This window comes from Mycteria americana, assembly GCF_035582795.1.
Source record: "Mycteria americana isolate JAX WOST 10 ecotype Jacksonville Zoo and Gardens chromosome Z unlocalized genomic scaffold, USCA_MyAme_1.0 Scaffold_18, whole genome shotgun sequence".
Lineage (NCBI taxonomy): Eukaryota > Metazoa > Chordata > Aves > Ciconiiformes > Ciconiidae > Mycteria > Mycteria americana.
In genome coordinates, this window is record NW_027445436.1 from 7,533,040 (window position 1) to 7,546,027 (window position 12,988).

Genomic DNA, 12,988 nt, shown 5'->3' on the forward strand with positions numbered 1-12,988 from the left:
TTATCAATGATCTGGATGAAGGGATCGAGTGCACCCTCAGTAAGTTTGCAGATGACACCAAGTTGTGTGGGAGTGTTGATCTGCTTGAGGGTAGGAAGGCTCTGCAGAGGGACCTGGACAGGCTGGATCGATGGGCCGAGGTCAATTGTATGAGGTTTAACAAGGCCAAGTGCAAGGTCCTGCACTTGGGCCACAGCAACCCCATGCAACGCTAGGTCTGAAGGTTGGAAAGGTCTTTTCCAACCTATACGATTCTGTGATTCTGTGATTCTGTGATCCTGGCTGTGCCCCCTCCCAGTTTCTTGTGCACCTGGCAGAGCAGGGGAAGCTGAAAAGTCCTTGACCAGTGTAAACACCACTTAGCAACAGCCAAAACATCAGTGTGTTATCACTATTATTCTCATACTAAAATCCAAAACACAGCACTATACCAGCTACTAGGAAGAAAATTAACTCTATCCCAGCTGAAACCAGGACAGGGGGACATTAATGATGTTTGGTACATCCAAGATTCAGAGACTGCACTGCTATCTTACTGAGCTATGTAGAGAAACTCCCAACAAACAGCAGTAAAACAAGGATTGCATTGGTGATGCATTTTTTAAGCTCTTTGGAAAGTATCCTGTACCCATAGAGAAGGGGGTATATAATGCAGATTCTGTAGATCAGTAGGCAGATCTGTGTCGGTTGCACAGTACTATGCAGTAAGTGTCCCTTATCTTGTATACTTTGATCAATGGCAAAATAGTTAGTGATGGCAAATCTCTGTCACTGTTAATATTCTTAGGCCCTTCTCAAAGCCATTGCTTCAAGTCACTGGCAGATTCAGGCAGACATCTTGCATTGGTTTATAGCACATTCTCAAATGGGAACTGGAAATTCCTTATTTAAAATGAAAGTTGAGGCTCCAGAGCACAGGATATTTTGTCCATTCCTTTTCTTCCTCTATTCCCTCTTCTTTCTTTCTTTCTTTCTTTCTTTCTTTCTTTCTTTCTTTCTTTCTTTCTCTCTCTCTCTCTCTCTCTTTCTTCCTTTCTTTCCTTTCTCCCCCCCCCCCCCGCGGTTAATAAAGCACAGAGCTTGATGCAGCCTTCCTTGAGGTCAAGCACTCCAAACCTTTCTCTGCGTTGCCAGTGTACTGGTAAAAATGACACAGTTACTGCTGCAGGCATCACAATCCTATTCAAATAAACCTGTCAAAACACAGAGTCAGCAGCTAGAGAAGAGGACAAGGGAAAACCTCTAGTTTTTCATTCGAGCATCACTAAACGTGCAGAGTGCCCAATTATTTCAGCTTTATTGAGCAAGCCTACAGGAGGACCCAAGCCTTGCTACATTAGATTTTCGCTAGTAATTTCCTCAAGTACCACTGAGGACACTTAAGACACTGGCTGCAACTGGTTTCCTTTTCTGGATTATTAATTCAGGTTTTCTCTTTCAAATTAGCTCTCACTGCATGCTGTGCAGTAGTGCTGGGAGAACTGTTAAACACTAATTTTCTCAATGTTCAGGGGTTTTTTTTGCATTATATAACTGATTTTATAGTTAGTTATGTTTTGATTAGATGTGTATGTGGTGTGTTTCTGCTAGCAAGAATAAAATCTAATAGCTCTGTTAGAGGAATGAGAATTTCACCAAAACTGGAAAATTCCTTTACTTTAGTCTTCTATTTTTGTTGTTTAATTCAGCCTGAAGTTTACAGATTGTGTTGTGTCCAAACACATGGACACTTTTAAAATGCCAGGATGTTTGTGTGAGTTTATATCTGGATCAAATCAGATGTATTGATTGATCTGATCCATTACATTTGATGTACAGGATCAATCAGACAACCCCCTGTTCCCTGAACAAATTCAATATCTGTGTTTCATTTTTCACAGCAGCAACAACTCCAGGCCCAGCATTTGTCACATGGGTATGGTCTCCCTGTGCCTCTCACTCCACACTCCTCAGGCTTACAGCCTCCAATCATCCCACCCATTGGCAGCAGTGCTGGCCTTCTGGCATTGTCTAGTGCATTGGGTGGACAGACCAACCTCCCAGTTAAAGATGAAAAGAAGCACCCTGAAAACAATCACCAAAGAGGTAGGCACTGCCAGATGAGTGTATGGTTTTGTTCATTTTTCTTTCCTTCTTTCTCTTTTTTTAAACTCTCTTTAAAAAAAATCCTAGATAATTGCTTCAGTATTTATTACCTAATTGTAGTCAGAAAGTGTGTTCAAATGGTAGAAATACAGTTTTATAAATCTGGCTGTACAATATTAATAACTAACTGTACAGAAAAGTTAGCATCTGTGCCATTTATTATTTAACAGACATCAGGATTCTTTCTTCCAAGTATGATAAATGTATAATTTTATGTAAACTAACTAGTACTTATCTCTTTCTCTCTTACTCCACCTCCCCATCCCCTGCTGGTGCTACTACTCCTCCCCTTCTTGTGTGTTGTGGCTGTTCTGCATGAAGACAGAGATTCCATCAAGGTAGGACTCCCATTTCATAGGTGGAAGGACTGACTTAAAGAGCTGCACGCTGCATTTATCGAAGTATGAACTGGAATTGTGGAAAATGTCACAAACAAACTGGATTGTGACATTCATGTTGATTAGCGGAATCCTATGTGGATTATGTATCACATTTAGAAAATGGCTGATAATAGCATAACTAGGATTGCAGATCCTATCATCCAGTGAGTTTAATAATTGCACCTTAGCTCCTAGGCAGACTCTTCAGAATTGAGGCTGTTCGTGAATATGGGAATAGAAGGCTGTTCTCTGTCTCTCCATGAGCATATGAAACAAAAAGAATTAACCAGTAGTTTTAAATCTTTGGAGACTAAAATTATAATTCTGATATAACCTAATGAAATACTCTTAATGCAGATACAGAAAGAAAGAATCAGTCACTCACAGGAAAGTATTAGTCTCCTACCCACTATTGTTTTAGAAGCACTTAGTTGAGTGGGAAAGAACTGTTATTCTGTAGTGCACAGAAGATGGCAATCACATTAAGGCTCTTATATTCCGTTCCCAAAAGTTAATTTCCAAGCTCTGAATGACTCTGTAGTGTACGTATGTGCACCAACAGCTTACTGAACCCTTACAACCAAGTTTTCAACAGTGTTTTTTAGAAATACATAATTGATTCTTAGGGTTGGCTAAATGGCAGAAGAGGTGTTAATAATACAAGTCTTAGGTGTGTTTGATAAGATCACCAAGTACTTGCCAGGAGGATGTTATTTGTGTGTCTAAGATGGAGTCAGGAGAAGCAGGCTGCCTGGGTACAGACCTTGCCCCCACCAGAGACCTGTCACTGTGGGGACTGTGGTGTGATAGGGTATTACTTTGCTTTTCTGGCAGCTCCAGGTGGGGATGTGTTCTGTACCCTTCCCCAGCACATCTATTCTGCCACTGGCAACTTTGTCACGTCCCAGCAGGTTGAAATTTAGCTGATTGTTGTCAGTTTTACCCTTACCCACATGGTTCTGCATAACAATCAGGAGCCGACACGAACTGTCAGTTTTTACTGTGAGCAACAAAGGCACTGAAGCTGTCTATTGGCAGACATAAGACAACAGTGTGCCAGTTTTAATTTCAAATTATTTGTCACAAGGGCTAGAAACTGGGGTTATTGCTTTATGCAATTGTTAAGGGATGTTAAGATGAGGCTGCCTCCTTCTCCAGCACGGGACTCCCTCCTGCCCAGCCACTGGAGCTCAGCTTGGTGCGCCCAGGGACCCAGGGTCTCTGCCCAGACCAAGGGATGTGGCTGCCACTTTCCCGTTTGCAGGTTCAACCAGTAGCGAAGCTGAGCACATATCTGAAAGAGAGAGAGAGGGGATACCGACAAGCGTGACTACACAGACTGCCACCGACAAGGTGCTGCCTTCAACAGCACCTACATATAGGGCTCACATAAAACATAAGCATAGACAGCCAAGAAGACTTCCTCATCTTTGGCTGGTAGAGATAGAAGTTCACTAGTGAAGGCACACACACGACACTCTCCAGATTCAGAAGCACATGCACATTTACACATTTGCAGATTCGCAAGCACATGCACATTTTGCAGATCCCCCAAGTACCGGCATGGCCCCCCCCATCCATCTGGTACCACTGCCCAGATCCCAGGCCCTCTTACCTGCTTCATGGGTCTCCTACCCACCAGCTAGTCCAGCTTGATGCTCGCTAGCAAGCACACATGCTCTCACACGCTCGTCCCACAGGCATTCCACACTCACAAGTCACCCTGGGTATATTAGCACAGACTCTTGCCCACCTGATACCCCTGCCTGGACCCACAGCCTCCTACCTGCCAGCTAGTCCAGCTTGAAGTTTACTAGCAAATTACACATGCACACCTGGTTTGGGGAACATACAGGCAGTTGAACCCTCCCCCAACAGCCAGCACCAGGCACATGGGCTGTGACCTGTGGTCCTGCTCCAGCTGCCTGTTCTGAGCCCCTCACTCCCCCCAGTCCCTCCCAGTAGCTGGTTTTTGGGACACACACACCATTCCCACCCCAGTGGCTGGTGGTTGAGACCCCACTCATTCCAGCTGCTGACACCACAGGCCAGGGGTGCCTACACCCTCAGTCTGACTACGGTAGCTGGCACCCAGTCCACTCATGCCAGTCCCCCAGTAGCTGGCACTCCAGGCACAAAGTCTGTAGGACCCTCCCTAGATCCAGAGAGCTATGGCCCCTCCAACTACTGATGCTAGGACCCCCATTCACTCCTGTAGCTGACACCACAGGCCGTGTCTGACTCCAGTAGCTGGCACCAAATCCATGCTGTGATAGTGACAGTGGGGAGAGCTGGGGGTCCCCAGGCTGGTGCCCCGCCTTGGCTGGTACCTAGCAGACGGCTTAGAACTGGTGCGGACCAGGGAAATCTGACTGTTTAATTAAAACAAAGCATCGTGAAGGCCCACGGCAGGTGTTGATGCGATGTGATTTCTGCCCAGTGCTCTGAAGAACAAGCTCCCCAGGGAAGTGGTCATGGCCCCAAGCCTGTCGGTGTTCAAGAAGTGTTTGGACAATGCTCTTAGATATATGGTTTAACTTTTAACTTGCCCTGTGTGGAGTCAGGAGTTGGACTCAATGATCCTTGTGGGTTCCTTCCAACTCAGGATATTCTGTGATTCTATTTCACTCACACAGGTCTCACCAGCAGCTGGCACTTAGTCCTTGCAGCACACATAAACACGAGATAGTGAGATTATGCAGAGGCATAATTAAGAAAAGATTTAATAAGAAGATAAGACAGACTGCAGTGATCAGGCATAGGGCTCAGACAGACAAGCATACTGACCGGCCCCGTTTTACATGCGACCGGCCCCTTTTGTACCCTTTTCTGTCTCCTCTCCTCTTTTTTCCTCCCTGCTACCCCTTCCCCTGCACATTGCCTCATCAGCTGGCATAGTTCTACTCTCCCCCTCCAACATCCTGGACCCTCAGGTTTGCATCCTTATCAGTTGCAAAGTCCGTGTTTGCCTGCAGTTTTTTGATAGTCCATCAATTAGTGTGACTGACCAGGTTTGTTTCTGGTTATTGTCTTTGTTAACGCTAATTGGCCAGGTTTTATGTCTCTGTGTGTTTGTCTCCCTCCCTTTTCTTCTCCTCCCAACTGAAAAAATGAACATCATCACACTCCACATATCCTTACCGATTAGTGTGATTGACCAGGTTTGTTCTTATCACTACCTCCCATGTGTTGGTCAGGTTTGTCTCTGTATGTTCTTGTTTATGATTCCTTTGACCAGATACCCTTAAAGGACCAGACACTCTCCTTCCTCATACCCTTACAGCAATAAAATTGTGCACAATTTAATGATGGTTTCCTTAGAACACCCTCTGTTCCCTATGGGCAAATAGTTTAGTAGATTTTTTTTTCCCCGCACCCAAACAAATACAAGTAAGGCTAATATCTAAATCTGAGAATGCAAAATGCTTGGTTTCTTTAGTGAATTTACATACCTGTATGGCTGGAACCACAAATGTTTCACTGAAAGTGAATGAAGAGAACTGCTAATTTATAGGGTATACTAATCACTGCTTTTAAACAAAATATTATTCCTGTTTCTATGTCTGTGGGATGTTGAGGTATTTATGCTGGCATGGATATTACAGGGAATAATTTATTTTGAAATGATAACTATAAATAGAGGTTTGCCTTGTACGGTGTTCAGATTGTGAGTTGGCTTGTGTGTCAGCATAAGGGGCTTGCTGCCAACTTTGCAAGGTGAAATAGTTTGCTAATTTCCTTAAATGTTTTTGGTAATGCCCAGAGTTCTTGTTGTAATGTAACTGTGCTGTTATACTCATGCCTTAGAATCATAGAAAGATGGAATGGTTTGGGTTGGAAGGGACCTTTAAAGATCATCTAGTTCCAACCCCCCCGCCATGGACAGGGACATCTGTTACTAGATCAGGTTGTTCAAAGCCCCATCCAACCTGACCTTGAACACTACTAATGATGGGACATCCACAACTTCTCTACTGTCAAAGCACAGAGCATGAAGATTTCTTCATATGGTTACTGGCCATGCATCTGGTCACAAAGGTATGTATTTTTCCCTAAGAAGCATGTGTGCCTAAGTACCATTAATGCTAGTAGAGGATTACATGCACCAAGGGAAATCTAGTCCTGAGGAATTCTTTTCAATACACACTTCTATTTCAACATCAAAGATCTTCCTTATGTCACCATTTCTTTGCTGTTCTGTCCTTTCTGGTCCTGCAGTTATCTATAATCCTAGAAGATTATGTGTTATGAACACAAAATATAGACCATGGACAAAAAAAGCCCAGCTTGACTTTGGGTTGTCTGAACAATACAACTAGAAGACAAATCTTGCCCTTACACCATTTTTTGCCTAGAGGATTTCTTGGGGAGAGGACAGCAAGCAGAAGTGGGGAAATATCTTAGTGGTCATCTTGTACTTCTTTCTTTCATGTTAAGTGGGGGAAAGGAGATGAGGTTGAAGGAGGGTTGGAGAAATCTAACGTTATACCAAATTGGTCAGACTTTACACTATAAGGAGAGAGGAACTCTCTGCTATCTCCCAGCCTCTCCACCACCCAGTTAAAATATTGGGCTTGCCACAGAATACATGTGCTTTATTACATACAGATTGCATATAGATTATACCTTAGATTATATAGAGACATCTGCTGTTACCACTATGGAACCACAGTCAGACTGTTGAGGGAATTACGCCACCTGCCAGGAATTATGCCACAATCAACAGGGCTCAGTTGTAAGTTCCTGCTCAAAGAAGATGAGTTGCCAATCCGCCGAGTAAATAAGTGGTTTATTTATCCGACATGCAGAGCAGCTCGAGCTGGGTGCGTCCAAAGAGGGACCCTGAACAAAGAAATCCCTGGGCAATTATACCCTTACAATCTAAGTTCCCCACCCCTCACACGACAGTTCTGATCAGTAGTAATATTAGGGTCTGGGGTCTTCCCGTTCTTCATTGGGTCCCTTCATTGTCTCTAGGCGGGCTGTTTCTTCTCTTATCTCTAAGGTTGCTGCGTCAGCTGATGATTGTAGCAGCCTTCCTTGCTTCCTTATCTTCCAGCTGGAATGGGCTCTGGGGCCTCCTTTTACTTAACTAGGTAAAAGTTCAGCATATCTAGGTGAAAGTTCACAGCTTGCGGTCTAAGGCTTCAGCAAATTTAGCTACTAATGCTAAGTAAGTTATGCTAAGCAAGTTCTATATAAGTAGTATACCAAATCGCACAACAGTCCCCCCTTTTGTTTTTATAGGCATACCTGCCTTATAAAGGGTCATCAAGAAGGGTACGTCTATACCCTTGTATGTTCCTAAGTATTATGTTTCTTAAACAAGTCTGAACGCATTGAAAAAAGCAACAGAACAATAAGAGCAAAACAACTACAGGAAGTAAAATCTTAAGAAGAGTGGCTAATAGGCTTGATAACCAAGAATTAAGTCCCCAATGGCTGAACAGTGTTTCCCACCAATCTTTTGAGGGGCCTGGGTGTAGATGGGAAACTAACGATTGACTAGAGTTAGCATCTGTTATCACTTTGCCTGTGTTATTGACATAGAAACAGCAAGATTGATTAATAGCTGCACAAACACCCCCTTGACTGGCTAACAATAAATCTAAAGCCATTCGGTTTTGAAACACCATTTAGTTGGTCCGCTATTGCTTGTATGGAGGCAATAGCCAGATTAGAGTTAGCTGCCGTACTATTAATAAAAAGTGTTAAACAATGGAAGAAGCCCAGGGAGTATATGGTTCCTGGGGTTGGCCTATTAGGGTTGCCACCCATTCTGGCACAATTGTTTTAGTTCTTGACGAATGTAAATATATACAAAGTATTACTAAAAAGGATCCAAGGAGTATCAAGAGTATCAATATCACAAGTTCCCACATATAATCGATATAAAGGCTACATGATTAGAGCTAAACAGTCTGAGCACTAGGGATATGTGTAATTCATCTGGATGTTATTCCCAAATTATCAATACCCTGTATTGTTGCCAGGCTCTTATAACTGGTAGTGGCTGGTGTAGGCTGCACGCACAGCACCAGTTTATGTGTCCAGAGGCACCTTCTCTAGTTATACTTCCCCAACTCCAACTCATTGAGGGTTGTAGAGGTTCTGCCTCAAGTACCTCTAAGTTTCTCACCACTGCATAGCCCGTGTATCATTTTCCATTCACGTAATACAAAGATCCATCGGTGAAAAGGGTTAGATCCAAGTTCTCTAGAGGCTGATCCCACAGATCTTCCCGTAGGCGGCTGGAGTGAAACACTACCTTAGCACAATCATGATGCGGCTCACCATCGGAGGGAGTAGGCAGTAAAGTTGCTGGATTCAAAACATTACATCTTTTTAAAGTAATATTATCCGCATTTAAAATTGTTAATTCATAGAGATGTGCTCTTTGTGGGGACAATGCTTGTGTAGCATGTTGCTTAAGAATCAGTTCTACTTCATGCAGGACATACACGGTTGTTGGGTGACCCAGAACTAATGGTCTGCTCCTTTCTAGCATCAGTCGCTGTTGCTGCTATCGCTTTAACACAGGATCCAGTTCAGTTGAGTAATAAGCCACATGGCGGCGGTGTGGATCTAGCTTTTGCGTAAGGACTCCGCTAGCTACTCCTTTGTTCTCATGCACAAATAGTTCAAAGGGCTTGGAGTAATCCGGCAATCTCAATGCCAGAGTAGAAGCTAAAGCTCCTTTTATAGCTTGGAAAGTCTTTTCGCTCTCTGGACCCCAACGTATAGATACCACTTCCTCTGCCTTGGTAGCTTCTGTCAATGGCTTACTTAACTCCCCTAGCTCCAGTATCCAGGGTCTGCAGTATCCTACTGTGCCTAAAAATCCTCACAATTGCTTCTTTGTTACCAGTTGAGGTATTTCTACAATAGCCTGGACCCATTCTGGGTCTACTAATCTTTGCCCTTCTTTTAATATGAATCCTAAATATTTTACTTCCTGCTGACACAGCTGAAGCTTAGAAAGAGATGCACGGTGACCTTTTTCTGCTAAAGCAGTACATAGACAAATAGTATCTTTCAAGCAATCTTCATATGTCTTGCTGGCAAGTAACAAATCATCTACATATTGTACAAGTATAGAACCTCCAGGTAATATAATATCTTTCAAATTTTCTCCTTGCCACCCTGGCATGTGATCCTTAAAATAGTTGCAGATGTCAGAGGTGGCTTGGTCCACAAACACACTTGCTGCCAATTCATTATTAAAATTCTGGAGAGCCGTTCCCCTGTACGTCAACAAAGCCTGTTGCAATCTTCCCCAGTAGCCGCTGGGGTGTTACTGGAGTTACTCTGTTCTCTGTCTACATTCCTGTACTTTTAGTTCAATTTACTCTTATCTCCTTGCAAGCTCTAATCACATTTATCAGATTTCTAACCCCTGTTGGGCAATTATCTCTATCTGTTTGATTATTATAATCCTAATTAAAATCAACCTGAGGCCAGGCAGTCCCATTTCCCCCTGCTTGTAGGGTTAATTCCATATTCTTTTTAATGATCTTATCTTTCTCGTCTGGATGGAACAACTCTCTCAATAACAGGTTAACATTGGCTCAGGATGGATTATATCCCGAACAAATATTGGAAAATAATGATGCACATCGACCCGCATCTTCCCTTAACCTGGGCATTTGACTTCCCCACATAACTAAATCCCTGGGGTTCCAGGGGTGATGGGTATATACATGTAACACTGGAAGTGGGGAAGGAACATTTCACATGCACACGCACCCACTCTGCTGCCACTGGCTGCATTGCAAGAGGATTAGAGATAATGTTAGAAACCACAGGGTAAGGCCCAGCAGAAGCAGTGAGGACAGCAGAGGCAATTGGGGGGGGAATCAACAAGCGATACAGAGGGAAGAGTATAGGGTGGTGCAGAGACCGGCTCTGCAGGCACCTCGGTTTATTTACTCACAACTGCTACAGCTAAAGTTCTTCCTCGAGGTTTTCATACTCGTTTTCAACCATCCTCTTTATGGTGGTCATATGCCCAATTATCCCATACATACCAATAATCCATTTGCTGAGGTTTTTCATTTTTCAAATTTTTCAAAATTTTCCGAAGCGTAGCCAATTTCTTTAATTCAAAGGATCCTTCAGGGGGCCTGTCGTGGTTTAGCCCCAGACGGCAACTAAGCACCACGCAGCCGCTCGCTCACTCCCCCCGCAGTGGGATGGGGAAGAGAATCGGAAGAGTAAAAGTGAGAACACTCGTGGGTTGAGATAAGGACAGTTTAATAGGGAACGCAAAAGCCGCGCGTGCGAGCAAAGCGAAGCAAGGAATTCATTCACTACTTCCCATGGGCAGGCAGGTGTTCAGCCATCTCCAGGAAAGCAGGGCTCCCTCACGCGTAATGGTTACTTGGGAAGACAAACACCATCACTCCGAATGTCCCCCCCTTCCTTCTGCTTCCCCAGCTTTATATACTGAGCATGACGTCATATGGTATGGAATAGCCCTTTGGTCAGTTTGGATCAACAATCCTGGCTGTGTCCCCTCCCAGCTTCTTGGGCACCTGGCAGAGCATGGGGAGCTGAAAAAAAAGTCCTTGACCAGTGTAAATACTGCTTAGCAACAGCCAAAACATCAGCGTGTTATCAATATTATTCTCATACTAAAACCCAAAACACAGCACTACACCAGCCACTAGGAAGGAAATCAACTCTATCCCAGCTGAAACCAGGACAGGGCCATACCCCTGCTCCTCTAAGTGCTGGCCAGTCTTCATTACATAGTGTTACCATCCTTTTTTTTTAGATAGACCTTTAATACCATCTATTTTCTTCCAGTTTTCTAAAACCTCAGCTAAGGGCATCCCCTTCTCTATTCCAGGTTTATTTCCATTATTTCACACTTCCAGAAACCAGACTACCAGAATTTAGAATTTAGGAGCAGGAGTTTAAAGACTCACCAGCCAGAGCCCCGCGTTCCTAAGGTCCCGGGTGAACTCACCCAAGGTTGCTGGCACTGGACGCTGGTGACGAGAGGGTCCGCCGGCATCTCCTAGGGTCCCATCTGGGTATACCAAATCGCACAATACAGACTTGGTCAGAAGCAATTTCAGTGAAGCTCTGCCTAATTACACTGGATCTGAATAGGTACTACAGGATTCATCACTCCAGTATTTAAACTAACGTTGAGCTTGATAGACTGAAAATGCTTACATAAAGCAATCACACAAAACATTACAACAATCACTGGAAAATCTATACAGTAAACCTTGGTGTTTCAGACTGCTCCTGTAGAATATTATAGCGCTTGCTTTAAAACAGGGCTCATAACCTACACAAAAATCCTTCTTCAAAATAGTTCAATTTTAAGTGGAACCCTGAATAAAGATGTGTTTCTATCAGTATAATAAAGCATTTCATGCCACAAACCATGACACAAACTGTCATTGCTGTTGTGAATACTACAAGTGAGTCAATTAATTTTAAGAAGGATGCGCATACTAACTTGTAAAACTCAATATCCTTTGTGTGGGCCCAAAGGATAACATCAACAGGACGCCTCACACACCGAGTAGAATATGAGTTGGGACAGAGTCAAAATTGCTGACCCCCTGCAGTGCTTGAGAGGGGATGAGACTTAATAAGGTCAATAAAAGGAAAGGAAATTGTTTTTTCTAACACTAAATCTTCTTTTCAAAATGAAATATCATAATGGACTCAAGAAACAGAGAGCATGCTTTGAACTCTTTGCAAAACATGGTCAACTTCCAAGCCTCTGTGTCTATGCATAGTCACTAAAAATCTATAGAATCACATAATGGTTTCGGTTGGAAGGGACCTTTAAAGATCATCTAGTTCCAAGCCCCCTGCCACGGGCAGGGTCATCTTCCACTAGATCAAGTTGCTCAAAGTTCCATGCAACCTGACCTTGAACACTTCTAGTGATGGGGCATCCACAACTTCTCTGGGCAACCTGTTCCAGTGTCTCACAACCCTTATCGTAAAAAAAATTCTTCCTTATGTCCAATCTAAACCTACCCTCTTTCAATTTAAAACCATTGCCCCTTGTCCTGTCACTGCAGGCCCTGGTAAAAAGTCTCTCTCTGTCTTTCTTCTAAGCTCCCTTTAAGTATTGAAAGGCCACAATAAGGTCTCCCCGGAGCCTTCTCTTCTCCAGGCTGAACAACCCGAGCTCTCTCTTCTTCATAGGAGAGGTGTTCCAGCCCTCTGATCATCTTCATGGCCCTCCTCTGGACCCACTCTAACAGGTCCTTCTTGTGCTGGGGACCCCAGAGCTGGATGCAGTACTCCAGGTGGGGTCTCACCAGAGTGAAGTAGAGGGGGAGAATAACCTCCCTGGACCTGCTGGCCATGCTTCTTTTTATGTAACCCAGGATACAATTGGCTTTCTGGGCTGCAAGCACAGTTTGCTGGCTCATATCTAATTTTTCGTCCACCAGTATCCCCAAGTCCTTCTCTGGAGGGCTACTCTC

At 43.8% G+C, this 12,988-nt stretch overlaps 1 protein-coding gene across 1 annotated transcript in view; it reads left to right on the forward strand.

Moving 5' to 3' along the window:
• LOC142402884 (transducin-like enhancer protein 4) overlaps window positions 1-12,988 on the forward strand; it is a 140,367-nt gene that overhangs the window by 79,092 nt on the left and 48,287 nt on the right. Inside the window, 2 exon segments of the mRNA XM_075488774.1 lie at window positions 1,881-2,085; window positions 2,467-2,483. Coding sequence (XP_075344889.1) covers window positions 1,881-2,085; window positions 2,467-2,483 — 222 coding nt within the window.